We start from the raw sequence: 22,480 nt of genomic DNA, 5'->3' as shown, positions 1-22,480 counted from the left end.
TCACGAGAAAGTAGAGTTTTTGTGAAGATTAATCAACCAAATAATGTGCAAATGTCATAGTGAGAAGCATATAACTAAAGAAATTGATAAAATCCTTCACCAATTGGGATTCTACTAGACCAAGGCGTAAAAGATGTTGCAGAACAAATCACTTGAGCAGCATGAGCAGATGAGTTTTCTTGCTTTCTGTCAATTATTTCTTAAACTGCCAAAGTTGTATCCTCTCTCACTCATTGCTCAGATATCTGCACATTATGGAAAAGAGTTGTCACATTTGAAGTTAAATAAACAAAGTAACCAATGTTGATCAAAAAATTATAAAGCCATAACAGAGTAGGCCATAGAAGTTTGGCAAGACTTAGCCACCTGTAACTTTCATTTTCTTCAAGTTCACATTGGCTGAATAGATGAAATATGATAAACAAAAGTTAAAATGGTAATCGCGAGTTACAACTTCTAACAATTAATTTGCATTATTTTAAAAATTAAATTATTTTTTTTATCAGATCATCCTAGATAACAACACCCAAGTTACAAATTACAATGGTAGCATGTTCCAATGTAGTCGTTATTTTTCTTATGAAGACACTAATTTGATCAGCCATGCACCCGTACAAAATACCCTTGGTGTAACATTGAAGTGGATCAGTAATACTTCATCTATGAATACAAGTAAGACAGATACAGTATATAAGTCTTAGCATTCCCCTTTATATTGTATATGAAAATCATAATAATGTTATATAGGCTTTTTTTTTTCCTTGCTATATATTCATGAATGGATTGGAGATAATAGATTGACACTGAAGCAGCCTCTGCCATATTAAAAAAATTAGCATTAGTGCCTCTCTACATCCTAGATTTTGTGGACATTCACCCAGACTCCTAGACATCCAATTACTTAAGGATGATATTAGTAATTTTTTTGGTTGAGATTGTTACATAGTATTGAACACTTGTCACTCTATCGATATGAAGGAAGGCTACTGTGTTGTTGGTTTGGAAAAGACAACATTGAGGTAATTTCAGTCACTCTAAATTTCAGCTCAAAATATATTGTAATAATTTGTTTACATTCACTTTATTGTGCTTACCCTGTTGTTAAGACTGGCCTAGAATTTCCATGCTTGGCCAAAAAATGTTAATAATACTCTATTGTGATAAACTAAGAATAACATTAATAACAAAAAAAAAAAAAGACTTGAATTGAAGCACAAGAAGTGCCCAAGTCAAGTCTCACAAAGACAGAATAATAGAGCTTTTGCTCACTGCTGCAATTATTCGAGTTGATTCTATACAATATATGTAGATACAAGTAAGGACTTTGCTAGCTAAATAACTACCATCTGAAATGACTAAAACTGAAAAGAAAATAGTTAAACAGATTTGTTGGTTTATTCATTGAGTAAGTTAAAAGATTTGAACTCTTACACTAATTTTTAGCATTTCTGCACAGAAGAACCAAATTCTCCAAATTAAGAAACGAAGATCCATTTGGGCCAGAAGCAGCACTTTTTGCCAATTCCTTCCATTGCAAACCTTTCTTCTTCATCTCCTTACCCTTTTCACCATCCATCAACTCCCTCACAAGGCTCTCTATTTTATCCCTCTTAACATCTTCAATCTCCAATCCAATCCCCCATTCCTTACAACAGAATCGACAATTGGTTTGTTGCTCCGCAAAGAAAGGCCAACATATCATTGGAACACCTCCACACACACTTTCCAACGTTGAATTCCAACCACTGTGCGTCAAAAAACCCCCAATCGCGGGGTGAGCCAACACTTGCTCTTGGGGACACCAACTAGACAACAGACCTCTATTTTTGGTTTGTTCCACAAACTTTGGAGGCAGAACAACGTTTTCACCCCCCACAACATCTGGTCTTATGACCCACAAAAAGCTCTTGTTGCTATCAGCAAGACCCCATGCAAACTCAATCAATTGCTCATTTGTCAAAACCGTGATGCTCCCAAAATTCACATAAACAACACTATTAGACTCTTTGGTGTCGAGCCACTCCACGCACTCCAACTCCTCCTTCCAAAGATTGGACTGAATTGCATTCAAATCTTGATCATCAATATCCTTCACGAGTAAATTTAAAGGACCTATGGAATAAACAGGAGGCAAAATGGATGAGAACGCATCCAAAACATCATGCTCTATGGCATCAAATGTGTTCAAAATGATCGCAGAAGCTCCTCTAGCCCTCCCACACTCCCACTGCAGGAACTCAAGCATAAAATCATCTACATCTGTGGTCCTAATAAAACTGGGAATATCCCTCAATCGAATTTCCTTGATTCCCGGTATCCAATCGATTGTAGTCTCCAAATAACCATTCGTGATACAACTCGAGTCTACATGTCAAAGTCAAACACAAAAAAGTTCAATTAATTAAACTCATATGAACTATATTACCAAACATAAAAAGTCATATGTATCAACTACATGTTTTCTTAATATAAACGAACAATACTTGTCTTTTTTTTTTTCTTAATTATTACCTTTGAGGGGTACTAGGCCCTTTTCAACGAGTTGTCCAAATTGGACATAGCACATGAACCCACATGCACTAGGGGTCCAAAACAGCAACTGTGGGACACCCAATTCTTCAGCAGCATCAAGAGTGAAGCTCATGACACCATCAGAAACTATGCAACTCACTGGAGGGGCATCTGAATCATTGATTTTAGTGAGGAGGTTCCTGAAGTGAGGCAAGCAAGTTCTTCTAGTGGAGTCACACAGGGAAGGTATGTGCTGTGTGGCATCCACAAGAGGCTCTGGTAGACCATCAGGGATGGTCTCAAAGCGAAATGAAGGGAGACCCTTGATGGAATCTGGACCTCTTGATTTGAGAAGGCGTTTGTGGGTGTACTCAGTGTTGACAAAGGTTATGTGAAAGCCTTTGAAGTGAAGGAGCTTTGCTAGTTTTAGCATTGGGTTTATGTGGCCTTGTGTTGGGTGCGGTACGCACACAGCATGAGGCTTGAGGATTGTGCCCAAAGAACTCATGTTTCTTGTCTCTTCCTTGGATTGCATTTTTCCAAGGGAAAGAATATGCGATGCAAGTGCTTGCTACAACCGTATCACGTATACAAAGGAAATTTTCTAAGGGAAACCACTAAGTGGCGTACTTTTTTATTTTCTCAAATAAATACGATAGTTTTATATTCAAACTACGATTCATACGTAAGACTAAAGAGATAAGAAAATTGTTGACACCGACACGTAAATAAAGAGATCAGTAGGTAAGACATAGTAATAAGAAATATAGAATAATTAATGATAAACTGCTGTCGTTGAATTGATGTATCGTTTTTCTTTTATTAATTTCAATATTTGCTGCGTTTGACTTCAAATACAAATCCCGAGGTGTATATTTATTATTTAAAAGAGATCGATAGGTCTGCCATAGTAAAAGGAAACTAGACAGGCCCGTGCCTTCTGCGAGTTTATAAATAATTAAGAAAATTATTTAAATAAATTATTTATTTAATAAATTAAATTTAAAAATATAATTATCAACAATGATATTTTATACATATTTTGTTAAAGAAGATAAAAAATATTACGTATAAGTTAAAATATTTTAATTTATCGATATGTTTATAAGTAAATATTTTAAAATTAAAGATTAATCACTCAACTATAGTTATTAATGTGAAAGTAAATGTTTATAAAATCAATATAAGAATAAAGTGAAATTAATATAATAAAGCAATCAAAGAAATATATTTAATGAAAAAAACATAATCAATTATAATGGTAAAACACATAGAAATAATGCGAATAAAACACTGAAAATTATTCATCTCTTTGTTATCTTTCTAATAATCTCTTTTGTTTGAAAAAATAAAAATCATAAAAACTTCTATTTTATTTTAAAAAATATTATGAATTCTAATTCTAAAATAACTTTTAAATTAAAAAACTATGTGAAGCATAATGTTAGAAAGCATGAGTATTAGATTACATATATACTAAATTATTGTAATTCTTTGATATTGTAGAAATTATGAACAAAAACAATTGATGCATGGGTATTAAATTACATATATATTAGATTGTAATTTCAATAATTTTTTTTACATTGAAAAATTATGAACAAAAACGATCGATGTGATCACAATTATAATTGCATTATGATTATTTACATTTTAAAAATCTTGACAATGTAACCAAAATCATGACCACATCAAATCATTTCTTAAAACCTTGAGTACGAGGAGTGAAACAAGTTTTATAAAGAACAAATAACTAGAATGGAAAACATACCTTCCAAAGTGAGTGCAAATTAGGGGACAACACAAATGGAAGCAACAATGTGATAATATATAATGAGTGAAAAAATGAAGGAGTCCTCAACTAATATAACCCTTGATAGTATTTGTAATCCAATGACAAACACTTGCACTAGTATCATGCCCAATAGAACCTGGGATGATGTGAACCATTTCTTGAAAACTCTCTTGCTCTTCTCTTCTGTTGCTCTATTTGTGTCACTCCTTGCCTCCCTCTAAGGAAAAGAAAGAAACAAAGAAAATTGATAAGGTGCTAAACTAGCTCTACAAATTATCCCTTACCACGAGAGACACAAATGTATACTTAACAAAGATGTGTATATGTAGAAGGAATAAAGATGTGTATATGTAACAAAAATATTGGTTAGACGGTCCCTCGTTATCGAAATATGGGTGTTGTGAATTTTTTGTGTTTTCAAATTGAAATTTATGAACACGAATATTCTTTGGACTTAAAATATTATGTCTAGTAACTTCTTCTAAGTGGATTTTGTACGCTCAATTAAAATAAATAAAATCCTAATTATTTTATGTTTTGCTATTGATCTCGCGGGCAGTAGAACCCGTAAAATTACTTATTCAGGAGAAGAAAAAAGAGGTTTCTTGCTCTTTAATCCAATAAATCCTAAAGAACAAATTTTTAATCAACAAAAGGGACATTGTCTCTGCCACCACCATTTTGCAGGGACATATTGGATTATTGATATGATACAATAATTAATTACAAGTTGTTACAGTTTAAATTTTAATTATAGATATATTAAATTCAAGTTACAAATAATTGAGTAGATAATTTAACATGAGAATATAATATCAACAAACATAATATGACTAAGTTTATTTTGAGTTTTGTTCTTTTTAGAAATAAAAAGTGAATCAATACACGTTCTAAAAGTTTTTAAAAACTATGTAGCTTATTTTTTATGAAAAAAAAGTTTTTTTTTTGAATTAAATTAGTTAAAAATAACTTTTAAAAATCTAGCTTCTCTTCTTTCTCTCCACACTCCATCCCCCTTTATCTTTTTTCTTTATGTCTTTCTCTTTCTTTTCATGTTTTCGCTCTCTCGTGTTGTTCTCTTGTCTCTCCCCCTCAGTCTTCTTAATAGTTCCAAATTTCTTTTATTTGAAAAAATAAAAATCATAAAAATTTATCTTATTTTTAAAACTCTTATGAATTCTAATTTTAAAATAAATTTTAGATTAAAAAATTATGTCAAAACAAAAGTATGAGTATTAGATTATATATAGAGTTATCCCTAAAGTATGTGCGGCAGAAATTCATTTCACATCCTTTGACAAAAGTCCCAAGCAAGGAGTTAGTGACCGTCCTATGACTAATAACATCGAGAAGAATGAAACTTATGTCTAATACGAAAATTGAGAATGATCGATGGTAAGCCAACATAGTTTATGAAAATTCTCTCAAACCTGTGATGGGTAAAAGTGATGTTTTGATACGTGTTTAAGGTGGGGGAACCTCTATAGAGCTTGGAAAAACCCAGCAGAGCACTCATGAAATCTAGTAACACTGAAAGGCCAAAAAGCATCACACCGTGTGTCAAACAACGCTAGATGAGAATCCCACGTGAGTGATGATAATACTTATTATTCACAAGGAGAATGAGGCTCAGAGAGATGATAATCTCCCTTCTCACGAACATTCTAACGGATTAATCATAGGTTATGTACTTTATGCTAGTTTATAGCACAAAAGACACTAATGCTTATAGTTATGCATTAGTTTAAAATAAATACGTAGGGAATTGTTTTATAATTAATAGTAATTTTTTATTTATTTTAAGTCAATATAAAAAATTTAAAATCTTAGGTAGCATTTTCTATTTTCATTTTTTGTTATCATTTTGATCGAGTCAATATAATTTTTTTTTCATAAGAAGAGTCAATGTAAACGTTGTAGTTCAGAATATATATATATATATATATATATATATATATATATATATATATATATATATATATATATATATATATATATATATAAACGTTGTAGTTTTGGACTTGTGAATTATAAATTATAAATGATAAATTTACTGCGTGTTGATTACTTGTTTACATTGATTGCTGTCTGTCATCAAAGCTCACAAATTTTCCTTTTGAAAATTCTTAGTTGAGCTGCTTTCTCTTTCTCTCTTTTTAATGTTCTGTTTGAATTTTTTTTAATTCTTACATTGATTTTTTTTCTAGTGTGAAAATGTTTTCTGTTTTTGTTTTTTTCCTTTGTTTCTTTTGGATTTATGGGGTTAAAGAGCAAGAAACCTCTTTTCCCCCTTTCCTGAATAAGTAATTTTACGGGTTTTATTGGCTGCGACATCAATAGAGAAACATAGAATAATTAAGATTTTATTTAATTTTAATTTATTAGTTGTGAGTGTACAAAATCCATTTAGAAGTTATTGGACATAATATTTTGAGTTCAAAGAATGTTCCTGTTAGTAAATTTCAATTTTAAAGCACAAAATGCATGGCACCCTTAATTCGATAATGAGGGACCATCTAACCAACATTTTTGTTACATGTATGCATCTTAATTTCGTCTATATAAATACATCTTTGTTAAGTATATATTTGTATCTCTTCTTCTAAGAGACAATTTATAGAGCTAGTTTAGTACCTTATTAATTTTCTTTGTTTCTTTCTTTTCCTTAGAGGGAGGCAAAGAGTGGCACAAATAGAGCAATGAAAGAGAAAAGACAGGTTCTATTGGACTGGGCATGATACTAGTGCAAGTATTTTTTTACTGAATTGTAGCTATTATTAAAAGTCATATTAGTTCATGTTTCCTTCATCTTTTCTCTCATTGCACAACGTCACATAATTATTGTCATTTGTGTTATCCCTTTGTACTCTATTTTGGAAGGTATGTTTTCAATTCTAATTATTTGTTCCTCATAAAACTTGCTTCACTATTACTCAAGATTTTAAGAAATGATTTGGGTGTGGCCATAATTTTGGTCACATTGTTAATATTTTTAAAGTGTAAGCAATCATAATGCAATCATAATTGTGATCACATCGATTGTGTTTGTTCATAATTTCTTTAAATGTCAAAAAATTTATTAAAATTACAATCTAATATACATATAATTTAATACTCATGTATCAATTATAATAATCTAGTATACTATAATCTAATATTCATGCTTTCTAACATTATGTTTGACATAACTTTTTAATCTAAAATTATTTTAAAATTAGAATTCATAAAAATTTTATAAATAAAATAGAAGTTTTTATGATTTTTATTTTTTCAAATAAAAGAGATGATTAGAAATCAGATAGAAAATATTAAAAAGGATTCAGGGAGAGAGACAAGAGAACAACATAGGAGAGAGAGAAAGCAAGAAACAGAAGGAGAAAAAGACAATAATGAGAAATAGAGTGTGGAGAGAAAGAAGAAAAATTAGATTTTTGAAAATTATTTTTACCTAATTTTAAAGAAGAAATAATCTCACTTCTCACCAACATTCTAATGGATTAATCATAGGTTATGTATTTTATGCTAGTTTACAGCGAAGAAGACACTAATGCTTATAGTTATGCATCAGTTTAAAATAAATACGTAGGGAATTGTTTTATAATTAACAGTATTTTTTATTTATTTTAAGTAAATATAAAAAATTTAAAATCTTAGGTAGTATTTTCTATTTCCATTTCTTGTTATCATTTTGACCGAGTCAATGTAAATTTGTTTTTTTCATAAGAAGAGTCAATGTAAACGTTGCAGTTTAGAAAAAATGTAAACGTGGTAGTTTGGACTTGTAAATTATAAATGATAAATGTAGTGCCTGTTGATGTCTTGTTTACAATTAATACTGTCTGTCATCAAAGCTCGCAAATTTTCCTTTTGAAAATTCTTAGTTTAGCTGCTTTCTCTTTCTTTCTTTTTAATGTTCTGTTTGAATTTATTTTAATTATTACATTGATTTTTTTTTCTTGTGTGTGAAAATGTTATTTTCTTTTGAATTTTTTCCTTTTGTTCTTTTGAATTTATTGGATTAAAGAGTAAGAAACTTCTTTTGTTTGTTACTAGATTGCTATCAAGGATTATATTAGTCCATGATCTTCATCTTTTTTCTCATTGTATAGCGTCACAGTGTTGAGGTCACTTGTGTTGTTTCCTTTGCACTCTATTTTGGAAGGTATGTTTTCAATTCTAGTTATTTATTCCTTATAAAACTTGTTTCACTCTTATTCAAGGTTTTAAGAAATGATTTGAGTGTAGCCATGATTTTGATCAAATTGTTAATATTTTTAAAGTGCATGCAATCATAATGCGACTATAATTGAGATTACATCAATTGTGTTTGATTATAATTTCTTTTAATATCAAAAAGTTTATTGAAATTACAATCTAATATATATGTAATTTAATACTCATGCATCAATTATTTTTGTTCATAATTTCTTTCAATGTCAAAGAATGTAATTACAATAATCTAATATACGTGTAATCTAATACTCATCCTTTCCAACATTATGTTTAACATAACTTTTTAATCTAAAGCTTATTTTAAAATTAGAATTCATAAAAATTTTATAAATAAAATAGAAATTTTATGATTTTTATTTTTTCAAATAAAAGAGATCATTAGAAATCAAATAAAAAATAATAGGAACTATTAAAAAGATTTGGGAGAGAGACAAGAGAACAACAAGGAGAGAGAAGATATGAAGAGTAAGAGAAAGAGAAAAAAAGAAGATAATGGAATAATGGGAGATAAAGTGTGGAAAGAAAGAAAAGAAATTAAATTTTTTAAAGTTATTTTTACCTAATTTAATTCAAAAGAAGAGATAATCTCACTTTTCACCAACATTCTAATGGATTAATCTTAGGTTATGTACTTTATGCTAGTTTATAGCGCTGGAGACACTAATGCTGTTAGTTATGCATTAGTTTAAAATAAATACGTAGGGAATTGTTTTATAATTAATAGTAATTTTATTTATTTTAAGTTAATATAAAAAATTTAAAATCTTAGATAGCATTTTCTATTTCCATTTCTTGTTATCATTTTGACCGAGTCAATGTAAATTTGTTTTTATTTTTATAAGAAGAGTCTATGTAAACCTTGTAGTTCAGAAAAAATGTAAACGTTCATTGGACTTGTAAATTATAAATTATAAATGATAACTCTAGTGCGTGTTGATGTCTTGTTTACATTGATTGCTATCTGTTATCAAAACTCAAATTTTCCTTTTGAAAATTCTTGGTTTAGCTGCTTTGTCTTTCTTTCTTTTTAATGTTCTGTTTTAATTTATTTTTAATTCTTACATTGATTTTTCTTGTAATTTTTAATTCTTACTGGATTGCGTCTACTATCAAGGATCATATTAGTTTATGGTTCCTTCATCTTTTCTCTCATTGCATACGTTGCATTGGTGTTGTCGTTTGTGTTGCCCCCTTTGCACTCTATTTTGAAATGTATGTTTTTCATTCTAGTTATTTTTTCCTTATAAAACTTACTTCACTCTTACTCAAGGTTTTAAAAAATAATTTGTGTGTCACCATGATTTTGATTACATTGTCAAGATTTTTAAAGTGTAGAAAATCATAATGAGACTATAACTGTAATCACATCGATTGTGTTTGTTCATAATTTCTTTCAGTGGTAAAAAAATTATTGAAATTACAATCTAATATATATGTAATTTAATCCTCATACATCAATTATTTTTTTTCATAATTTCTTTCAATGTCAAAGAATGTAATGAAATTATAATAATCTAGTATACATGTAATCTAAAACTCATGCTTTCTAACATTATGTTTGACATAATTTTTAATCTAAAAGTCATTTTAAAATTAGAATTCATAAGAGTTTTAAAAATAAAATAAAAGTTTTTATGATTTTTTTTCAAATAAAAGAGATTGTTAGAAATCAAAGAGAAAATGATAGGAATTATTAAAAAGATTCAGGGGGAGAGATAAGAGAACAACACGAGAGAGTAAAAACATGAAGAGAAAGAGAAAAAGAAAAAATATAATGGGGGATAGAGTGTGGAGAGAAAGAAGAGAAATTAGATTTCTGAAAGCTATTTTTACCTAATTTAATTAAAAAAAACTTTTTCTTTATAAATAAATAAGCTACATAGTTTTCAAAACCTTTTAGAACGTGTTTGAATCATTTTTTATTTAAAAAAGAAGAAAATTAGAAATAAACTGAGTCAATTTATCTTTTTTGATGTTATGTTCTCATGTTAAATTATCTACTAAATTATCTATAACTTGAATTTAATATATCTATAATTAGAATTTAAACTATAACAACTTGTAATTAATTGTTTTATCCTATCAATAATCCAACACATCCCTGGAAAATGGTGATGACAAAGACAACGTCAATTTTGTTCATAAAAAATGTGGTGTGAAAATGTAAAAACTTTGGTAAAGAGATCCGCACGTCGATCAAATTAGCCAACGAACACAAGCTTAACTATGAAGAAGTTAACACGCTTAACCACCACAAAGCAGAAACCTACATTTTTAACCACCATAAGATAGAAACAAACACACTTAATTATCATAAGAGAGAGGCTAACACGCTTAACCATTATAAGGCAGAAACAAACACACTTAACCACCATAAGATAAATACAAACATGTTTAACCACCAGAAGACAGAAGTAATAAAACCATGGACTTAAGGTCCTGGCATGCATATTTAGTGAGTGAGTTGTGGATTGAATATAGATCACCTTTAAAATTGATTTTGGATGGAGGGCTGGGTGTGATCCCCATTGCATAACCAAGGCTTCAAGTATATCAATTGATTGGTTGTTAAGCTACTAACTCTATAATACCATATTGAAAACTAGGATTTTATTTAATTTAACTGTCGTGTACAATATATATATATATATATATATATATATATATATATATATATATATATATATATATATATATATATATATATATATATAGAGAGAGAGAGAGAGAGAGAGAATACAAAAGAATAATAAACTTTAAATTATCTATAACTTGAACTTAAATATATGTATAACTAGAATTTAAATTGTAACAATTTGTAATTAATTGCTTTGTTAAAAATGTTATCAACAAGTTCCCACACAAAGGATAGATGACTGAATTTCTTAAGTATACTGGCAAAAGTTTGATTCCGTCACCACCATGTATATGAAAAAAAACTTTGTTAAAACAAAAAAAAACCTACTTCAATTGTCTCTACGCCTCAAATGTTGATATCATGACTTCTAGTTATGAAAATATGTGGCTTCCAAGAAAAAAACAAGTTTAATTTATATTTACTTTATTTTATTACCTATATATTTGTCTATTCTTTATTACTAATTACGTGTTAGACTTTCACAATACTCGTATATTAATAACTTTTAGTTCAACCTATGTAAGACAATAATTATCAATGTTATATTTTTATTGTTATTAATTTTATGTTCGTTTTTCCCCACATTTATTGATACAACTGTCACCTTATTTCTCTTAGTTTTTTTTTGTTATCATTTATCTCTTAGTAGTTTAATTCAATTAAAAAAAATCTATATAATCCAATATTAAGTATATGTCATTTTTTTAGCATAATATTGTTAGGAGGCAATTTTTTTTTCAATAAATTGAATACAAAAACTTGAAAAAAAAAATAGTCTATTGTACTTTTAGAACACACTTCGGTTACAAGAATTTCAAACCAATTAAAGATAATAATTTGTCATGTAATCTCGTTTCCTGTTTTCAAACGTGTGTGGAGAAGCCAATTATGTGCTGATTGGTTGGCTAAGCATGAAGCTTCTTCTTCGTCTTTTTGTCAACATAAGTGTGCTTCCATTACATAAGCCTGTAGAAGCATCTAAATTCCTCTTCAACATATGTTTCATGCTTATCTTCAAAATCAACTCTAGATTAGGGTACCTTAACATCTTACTAAAGAAATTTAGTTGTTAACTGATTGACCAGAACTCCAAGGTCATCATTAACCTTCCATTAACTAAGATAAACTTTTTCATTACTGAGATTTAAAGACACTACAAATTTGTTGATATATTCAACGATTCACTACTAGAATATGTGTTTTTTACGACGGTTAATAAGGGCTTTTAACAACGGTTGTAAACCGTCATTGTATATTGTGTCGTTAAAAGTAAGTTACTTTTTACGACGGTTATTTTAATAACCGTCTTTGAAAAATATAATCATTCAAAGATGGTTATTAGCAAATAACCGTCTTTGAATGTTGCGTCTGCTTCGACATTCAAAGACAGTTATCTGATAATAACCGTCTTTGAATCCTCCTTCTGATATGACATTCAAAGACGGTTATTTGCTAATAACCGTCTTTGAATGCTTTGTATGCTTCGACATTCAAAGATGATTATTTGATAATAACTGTCTTTGAATCCTCCTTCTGATTTGACATTCAAAGACGGTTATTTGATAATAACCGTCTTTGAATCTTACGTCTGATTTGACATTGAAAGTCTAATATTTGCCAATTTTTGAAACCACGGTGCCTAGCTAGATTCACATATGTGAAAATTTTCAAACACTATCTTTCTAAGAAGGTATGAAGCCTTTAAAGTGGCCACCACTACCAAGAGCCAAATCATAGATCAACAGAATTTCAAAATTAATCATGCAAAAACCACAAGCAAATGGTCCCCAGAAAAGACCAATGAATAATCTATAATAAATTAGCCACCAAAGAGGCATGAAAAACATAGAGTTTTGTTTATCTAAGAGAATAAAATCTAGAAAACAGAACTAAACCAGCACCTTTGGATCAATCATTACTCTTACAACAAAATCCTAACCACCAGAGTTTCATTTTAGGACAAACGTAATTAAAGTATGGAACACATATTAGTTTGAAATATTCACTTTCTCACAACTTTCAGCGACCAATTAGAGCCCAATTTTAGCATATAACCCACGGAGCACGATTGAACTGAAACAAATTTCTAAATTAAAATAGATAAGGAAAAAAATTACGAATGGAATCATAATGGGTCCACGCACTATGATTGAACTGAACACATATTTGCTTGGATTTTGTTCCATGCACTTATGAAACAAATCAACAAGGAATTTCAGCATGTCTACCCCAGCATCTGATTCCAACATATTTGCTTGGATTTTGTTTCACTTTCTCACAACTTTCAGCGACCAATTAGAGCCCAATCATAGTGGGTCCACGCACTATGATTGAACTGAACACATATTTGATGTGCATATAGAAAACAATGAAAATTAACAATTAGTCTACATACATATGATGCATGCATGCAGTCATGTATTGACTAATTAATTTTATTTCTTTCATTTTCTTTACTCTTTCAATTTGTTTGTCTTAAGTAGTATCTCAATTTTCACTATTTTATATATTACATTGGACTAGATTAGATACATTAATAAAAATTGAGTTGCTAATTTAATTGTGCCATGGGATGGGAAGCCTAATAGCTAGTAAGGTACTCTATTTCCTCTAAACTTCACTACACTATCACACTTCAATCAATGGTCCTCTAATCTAAATGTAGGGTTCTCTACCTAGGATGGAAGGGTAGGGACTGGATTTTTGTAACAGCGTTTGTGGAGCTGGTTTAGATGTATTCACCTCTGAACCAGCTGGTTACATAACCACTGCTTGTACTTTCAGTACCTCTGGTACTCCTAGTATTAATACAATATACATATTTTTGCTAAGCAAAAAAAAAAAAAACATTATCACACTTCAAATCTTTTTAACTTCTACCACTTTGTACTTGGGCATTCAAGTGATTAGTTAGTAAAAGTAAAGGTAGATTTATCAGGTTTGAATAGTACTGGTTTTCTTAACTTTTTTATTGATGTTATGACATCAAATTAAGCTGAAATTAGAATCCAAAAATTGGTGTGTTTGATATAAGTTACTATTATTAGCTTACAAGGTTTCAGCTCTTAACTTATATAGCTTATAAGCTAATTTTACTAAACATGTTATTAATTAATATCATTTTCTTTTAATTAATTAATTTTCAGGTGCAAAGATGTGCTGAAGACATGTCCATATTGATTACCACCTATGAAGGAACTCACAATCACCCTCTTCCTATGTCGCCACTGCAATGGCCTGCAAAACTTCTGCTACAGCTTCCATGCTCCAATCTCCCTCATTGAGTTCACAACATGGATTAGTTGATTCAGCTATATCCTCCATCATCAACTCTAGTGCTCGTTATTACAACCCTAATAATGCTCTAAACTTCTCTACACACCAAGTTTCAAGACCGCAACAATTCTACTTCCCCAACTCATCCATTTCAACCTTGAATTCTCACCCCACAATCACTTTAGACCTTACAACACCTCTAACTTCTTCCTCAAACTCAAGCTTCACTTGCATGCCAAAATACTCATCAACAAACCTTAACTTTTCCTCCGGTTTCTCTCCTCTACATTCTCAGCATTCTTTCCCTAATCCCATTGTTGCTGCAACTGAGGCAATAATCAGAAGCAACCCAAAATTTCAATCAGCACTAGCAACTGCTCTCACAACATATGTTGGCAATGAAGCTAGTAGTGGTAGGACAAGAGAAAATCATGTTCTTGAGAGTGCAGAACTAATGAAGTTAAAGCTGCTACATAGTGAAAATAGTATAGGAAACTCAAGTATATTTCCACTACCACTATCGGAGCAAAAGAACAGGTTTTGAATGAGAACCAAAGAGTTGATTTCAATTAAAAAAAAATAGGTTTTTTAAAAACTTTTGCAGCAATGCATGACAAGAAGAGAAAACCAGGTTGGGGAGCTATGGGTTTCCTGATCCTTGTAGCCCTCTTTTCAGCAAAGCAAGTGCAACCCTTGTAGCCAACTCTCTGCAATATTGTGCCATTGTTTTGGATTTGGAGTAATATAACAGATTAGGGAGCGAAATTGCACAAAAGGAATGAAGTTGATGACTTCAATCAACCATTTTAATTTAAATTTCACTAAAATTAGGATTCTACACTAACTTTTGGAAGGGATTGAAGACCAACAAATTTATTATTATCATAACAATTACCATGTAAAGCTAAGATTGAACTGTATATGAACAAAGTTGAACATATCAACAAAATATCAAATTAAAAAAACATAAACCAGAGCTTCAATAAGAATAACCACTGACCCGTTTGCAGCCCACTCAAAAATGCATCAGCTTCTTCATCAACAACTCATCGATGACATGCGCGCATGTTCCCTGCAACAACGATTACCAAACATCACCATTAAAAGAAAATACATGGAACCCGCGACCTTTCTTCAACAGTACACCAACCACTTAACCTAAAACAAGGTTAAAATAAGCTTAACCTAACAAAGTTACTAACTGACTAACCAATCTCTGTCTTCAGGAAACTTCGAGCTGAGAAGTTGGAGCGATGAAGTCGAAGAGGTGAGGTCAATGCCAAAGAAAGGAGCTTCAATGGAAGAAGGGGTAGGGCTTCAATGTCAAAGAAAGGAGCAAGCAGAAAGGTGTAGGGTTCACAGCAAGGAGAAAGCAAGCAGAAAGGTCTAGGGTTCACAGCAAGGAGAAAGCTAGCAGAAAGGTACGTACAGCCGCGAGGTTTCGTAGTTTGAAGCAAGCGGTTTTGCCTTTTTTATTTTTAGAATTACGACGGTTTTTTTCTAAAAACCGGCGTAAATTTTATTAAACATAACATTCTAAGGCGGTTTTCAATAACCGCCTTAGAAAGTGCGTCGTAAAATGCAATTCGTTACACAAAAATTACAAAAAGTGCCACCGCACCACTTTCTAAAGCGGTTCCGCAAATAACCGTCGTAGATCATGTGTCGTAAAAAGCCATTTTTCTAGTAGTGATTATTTTCAAGGTTGGTTCATGTATTGCCTTATCATGGGAAGGTTCAAAATATACAAGATAGTATTATTTGCCCATGACCTAGATGAGTTGATAGTTACCATAACAACTTATGCACAACAACGTTTGGAATAATTATTAATATCTATTTAAAGTCTTCAGGAGGAACCATGACCTTGCCACCTAATGGTTTTTCCATGCTACCTTTATCCATCAATTGCATAAAACATCTTGCATTGTGTGATTTAAAGCCTGATCAAATGCCCGCTTTTCGACCATTGTTACTTCATCCCATATTATAATGCTAGTAGATTGAAGAAGTTTAACATATAAGTACATTGATTTATATCACAAAATGAATCTTCAATTAAGGAAAATGGAATAGTAAATTGAGAATATATGTGTGGTCATATTCGAAGCCTTTCTTGATTTATACTACCACTATTACTGCTATTCTATTTGATTTAAATTAACATTAGATTGCCCTCTTTGCATGCTTTTTTAAAAAACATACATCTTTTTTTTATTAATTAAAATTGGATAAATATTTATTTTGATCCTTGAAAGTGTCAAGTACTAATAGTTTGATCCTTGAAAGATAAAAAATTTGAATTTAGTCATTGAATGTGTAAAATATGTGACAAATTAGTCTTGTCGTTAACTTTCTCTATTAACGTTAATGTTTCTACCTACGTGACTACTCATGTGTACAGGTAAGATGTCACGCCATTGATGATTATATTGAACTAATATATCAATGTTATGGACTAAATTGTCAATATTGAAAGTTTTATTTTTCTTTCTTTTACAAGATCAAAGTACTGACAAATTAGTCCCTAAACATTACAACTTACTGTTAATTTGGTCATTCAAAGATATAATTTACCGACAAATTAATCCATGAAAAATAAAACACTTAATTAAATAATTTAATACAATACACTTTGTCACTACCTACCGTACGACGGGATGACGAAAGAAAATAAATAAAAAACACGTTCGTCTCCTAAGGAGAAAACGAGTGGGAGTCGCCACCAACATTTATTCTGGGAAAACGTTAGAAAAACCAAAAGAAGTCTGCAAATTTTGAAAAGAAAGGTTCGAAAGTTGTTTACGCATAGGAAAGGTATTAGCACCCCACGGGTTCGTCACAAGGGACGGTAACCTTTAATCGAGTGTGCAAAACGTGATTTCAAAATTATTTATTTTCCTTTTTTATTATTATTTTTTTTGAAACGACAAGGGTGTTGCCCTTGCTCCTACGTATCACCAGGTGCAATCAGGAAATCAGATATACATAGTTCTTTAAGTAAGAATGTTTGTGTGTTGAATTGATTTTATGTTTTTGAAATATTTATTTTATTTGCAAACAAAGAGTCGTTAAGGCATTAGACCTTGAAATGACATTTTAGATTTTGAAAAGCGGAGGGAATCATTAAGGCTTTGGACCTTGAAGCAATCTCAAGTGATATTTGAGTAGAAAAGATTGCATATATAATATCAAGAGGGATACATAAGGGTACAAAGATTACATCAAAATCTTAAGAAAAACTAATTGATCGTTGCGCATGGCACAAGAGAAATGGTGAATGAAATGATCCACGGTTCGATTCGGCAGCGCCTCGGCTTTTCTATTTTTCTCTTTCTCTTTCTCCTTTATGCGTTTTCCTTTCTTTCCTCAGTTTTTCCAACCCATGAAACCCTTCCCCTGCATGGCTATTTATAGGAAAAGGCCATTTGGTGCAGGGGAAGCTCGCCCAAGCGAGCCAGTTGCTTAGGCATGAAGGTATCAGCTCACCCAGGTGAGTATGTCATTGGGTGCAATCAAGAAAAGACCACCCCTTCTTGTTCACAATGCATTGGGTACCATGTTCATGTGATTTCAATCATTTTCGAGAGAAAGGATTGTATAACCCCAACATGGTTTGTTTATAGCTATTACCATGGTACCCAACACATGAAACTAAAATGTAGTGTAAACTTTCACACTTCATTATGACTTTTGGCGACGAAGAAGGGAATGCAAGGCATAAGTAACTATACAATAGGATTATGCATAACATGTGAACGATGATAGCAGAATGTATGCAATTGACTGAACAAAAACATGCTAAATGAATATGTATGACAATGCAATGACTTATGCAAATGCAATGCATGAATATGACAAATGATAAATGCAAGAATGATATGTCCATTATGAGGCCATGAAGAGATGCATGATGCAATCAAGGAAACCAGACGTGGTGAGTTTGCCCCGTGTCCTTAATTCAGGAACTTAATGGAAAGGATCCAAAAGTTCACTATCTAGTGACAACTCCCAAGGGTAGTTTCATGTAACCTTACCAACCTCTAGAGATATCATCCTCTTAGGTAACAACACTGTGGCGATAGGGACTATCAGCGACAAGGCATCACCAAAAGAGGAAAACTCTAGATGAGGATTCATTGTCATCAAGCAAGTTGGAGACCCAGCATGACCACAGATCGACCTCCACTCCCAATGGCTCACACAGACCCGGGTATAGGACCTAATATCTCAAAGTGTGTTCAAAAAGTGTAGTTATCATGTGTGAATGGAGCAACCTAAGAATTACCCAACCCTACCTACCAAGCAAACAAAAAATTCCCAGGTAGATACAACAAGTACATCACATGTCGTTTACCCCAGGATTCAATGGCACAAATTATTTCTAACTACGAAGGTAATAGATACAAAGATAAACACCAAGAGGTAATAACATGGCAAAGGTTATATACAAGTATGAACAAAACAAAAGATAAAAGAAATGGGGATGAAGCAAAAACCACCAAAAGAACTATAGTGGAATGAAACGATCATGAACGTGAGCATTGTTAACTATTACACTTTTACAGAAAAAATGAATTGAATTGCTTATTCACTTCTCAATTGATTACAGTAGGAACCTTGCTTATATAGCAGGTTAATAGTAACTACTTGTTGGTTATAAGAAAACAAAGTTAACCAACCTTATAACTACCAATTCACTGCTTTTTAAAACTTTGAATTATTCCTAACATTCCTCCTTAATTCAAAGTTGCATACTCCATTGAAATCTCTTAAACATCTAAATCTTTCTAGCTTCAAAGCCTTAGTGAGTATGTCTGCAAGCTGAACTTTAGTTCTGCAGTGCTCAATCTTCAGCTTTTCATTATTGACTTGCTCTCTTAGGAAGTGAAACTTTGTTTCTATGTGTTTACTTCTTCCATGGGAAGCTGGATGCTTAGCTAAATCAATGGCAGATTTATTGTCTACCAACAGCTTCACCTTTCCTAATTTTTCCAACTACAACTCCTTAATCAGGGCATCCAACCACACAGCTTGGCATGCAGCTTCTGAGGTTGTAATATACTCTGCTTCACAGGATGACAGTGCTACCACTGGTTCCTTGGTGGAGGACCAAGAGATTAGTGCTCCTCCATAAAAGAAAATGTATCCTGCAGTGCTTTTCCTATCATTTTTATCCCCACACCAATCAGAATCAGAGTATCCAGTCAATTCTGGTCCTATGTCAGCTCCACCTTTAGGAAATAGAATTCCAAAATTGGTTGTCCCTTGAACATACCTCATAATCCTCTTAGCAGCTAGCAAGTGAGATTGCCTTGGTTCTTGCATAAATCTGTTGATTAGTCCAACACTGAAGTTTAAATCAGGCCTTGTATTGCATAGGTACCTCAAGCACCCAACTATTTTCCTATAGTGAGTGGGGTCAACTGGTTCTTCATCAGTTTCCTTCTCTAACACAAGGCCAACCTCTGCTGGTGTTCCTGTTAGATTGCTCTGCTGCATATTAAATTTCTTCAGCAGGTCTAGTGCATATTTGGACTGATGCATCACTGTACCATATTGAGTCATTCTAAACTCCATTCCAAGGAAATAGGAGAGAAGTCCAAGATCACTCATCTCAAATTCATTCATCATTTGATTTTTGAATGCAGTAATCTCTTCCTCACTTCTTCCAGTAATCAAGAGGTCATCAACATATAGACATACAATTAATGTCTTTGATTTGCTGTCCTACAGACATTTCACATACAATCCTTGTTCTGAGGAGCATTTCTTGAAGCCAATATGTGACAGGAAGCTATTGATTTTCCTATTCCAAGCTCTTGGAGCCTGTTTGAGGCCATACAATGCTTTCTTCAGCTTGTACACTTTGTTTTCTGAACCCTTCACTACAAACCCTTGTGGCTGAAGCACATAAACTTCTTCATCTAATGGACCATTTAGGAAAGCAGATTTAACATCTAGCTGGTGCAGGGACCAGTTAGCATTAGTTGCAATGGCTACAACAAATCTGACAGTTTCAATCCTAGCCACTGGTGCATAGACTTCACCATAATCAATTCCAGCCTTTTGCAGAAAACCTTTTGCTACAAGTCTGGCCTTGTGTTTCACCACTTCCCCCTTTGGGTTAACCTTCACTTTATAAACCCATTTTAGTGCTATAGGCTTCTTGTTTGAAGGAGGATCCACCAATTCCCAGGTCTGATTTTTTTCTATAAAGTCAATCTCCTCCTTCATAGCCCTCACCCACATTTTATTAGTCACTGCTTTGTCAAATTTGATAGGTTCAGCTTCTGCTATGAGTGCAAAATGGACCAATTCTCCTTCTAAGTTGACTTCTGAACCCTGAAACAGCTCATAGTCCCTCAAAGTTATTGGTAGCTGACTTGTCCTTGATGATTTCCTTACACTAGGAACTTGGTTAATAGTTGGTGCAGCTGGAGGTGTTTCTACTTCTAACAATATCCTGGACTGACTTTCACTAGAAATTGAATTCCAATTCCAGCTTCTAGTTTCATCACAAATAACATCCCTGCTGATGGATACTTGACCACTTTCTGGATTATACATCTTGTAGCCTCCAGTTGAGTGATAATCAATTAGGATATGTGGCATGCCCTTATCATCAAGCTTTCTTCTAAGTTGATCACGAACATACTTGTAGCATATTGACCCAAAGATCCTCAGGTGTGTAACACTCGATTTGGCTCCAGTCCATGCTTCCTCTGGTGAAGTATCTATCAATCTCTTAGTGGGAGATCTATTTAATATGTATGTTGCCGTTGATACAGCTTCTCCCCACAAGAAACATGGTAGGTTTTTGCTCTTAAGCATGCATCTCACCATGTTCAGCAGTGTTTTGTTCCTCATCTCAGTTGTGCCATTGTGTTGAGGTGTGTAAGGTGGTGTAACCTCATGAATTAGCCCCTCACTTTCACAAAATTCCTTGAACTCTTTTGACACATACTCACCCCCACCATCAGTTCTTAGTACCTTAATCATTTTTCCACTTTGCTTTTCAACTAAGCATTTGAATTTCTTAAAGACATCTAGGACTTCATGCTTCCTTTTAATCAGATAAATCCAAACTTTCCTAGTTAAGTCATCAATGAAAAAGATGAAATACTTGCTACCTCCAGGAGTTTCTGTTTGTATAGGACCACACACATCATAATGGATGACCCCTAGCTTCTCAGTTGCTTTGGTAGGAACAAACTTGCTGAAGTTTCCTCTGGTTTGCTTGCATTCAATGCACTCTCTGCACACCTCATTAGGGACTACAATATGGGGTAATCCTTCAGCCATCTTGTGGCTAGTAAGTAGGTGCAGATCCTTAAAGTTGAGATGACCAAACCTAAGGTGCCACAACCATTCCTCCTTATTTTCAGAGGTTGCAAAGCACTGATGCTTCAGAATATTCATCCCAATCCTGAATGTCCTGTTCTGGGACAGATTTGCTTGGATAACCAGCTTTTGATTTCTATCAAATACCTTGAGGCAATTGTCTTCCATTGTCATAACAAATCCTTTTTGCAGTAGTTGCCCAAGACTCAACAGATTTGTTTTTAGGCCAGGCACACATAGAACCTCCTCAATGACTGTTTCTTTTCCATTTGTGTCTCTGAAAGCCACTCTGCCAATGCCTTCTGCAGTGAGACTACTATCATCTACAAACCGGACTTTGCTCTTTGATGAGTCATCCAAACTGATGAATCATTCCTTCTTCCCTGTCATGTGAGTGGAACATCCAGAATCCAAGTACCAAGAGGTGTCAATGGAGGATTCCTTACTTTTGGTTGCCATGAGCATTACAGCTTCAGAGTCTGATCCTTCATCCTGTGCCAGATTTGCCTAATTCTTTGGCTTATTTTTAGCACCTTCTCTTTGCCAACAGTCTCGTGCATAGTGACCAAGTTTTTGACGGTTGTGGCATCTTACTTTCCTCTTATCAAACTTCCATTCCTTGCTGCCATTGGAGCTATCATTTTTCTTCTGTGATTGATCACTTTTCTTTCCTTTAAAGAATT

General features: G+C 32.5%; 1 protein-coding gene across 1 annotated transcript; it reads right to left on the bottom strand.

Annotated features, from left to right (window-relative positions):
- LOC100805279 (7-deoxyloganetin glucosyltransferase) lies at positions 1-3,143 on the bottom strand. Its single transcript, XM_003544165.5, has 3 exons — positions 2,512-3,143; positions 1,432-2,364; positions 1-245 (listed from the first exon to the last, which is right to left on the bottom strand). Exons 1-2 carry the CDS (start codon positions 3,044-3,046, stop codon positions 1,433-1,435), a joined length of 1,467 nt encoding a protein of 488 aa, XP_003544213.2. The 5' UTR covers positions 3,047-3,143; the 3' UTR covers positions 1-245; position 1,432.
- Positions 3,144-22,480: the final 19,337 nt, after the last annotated feature.

Source organism: Glycine max, chromosome 14 (genome assembly GCF_000004515.6).
Source record: "Glycine max cultivar Williams 82 chromosome 14, Glycine_max_v4.0, whole genome shotgun sequence".
Taxonomy (NCBI): Eukaryota; Viridiplantae; Streptophyta; class Magnoliopsida; order Fabales; family Fabaceae; genus Glycine; species Glycine max.
The sequence above is the reverse complement of the archived record's forward strand: the minus strand, read 5'-3'. Positions and strand labels throughout refer to the sequence as shown.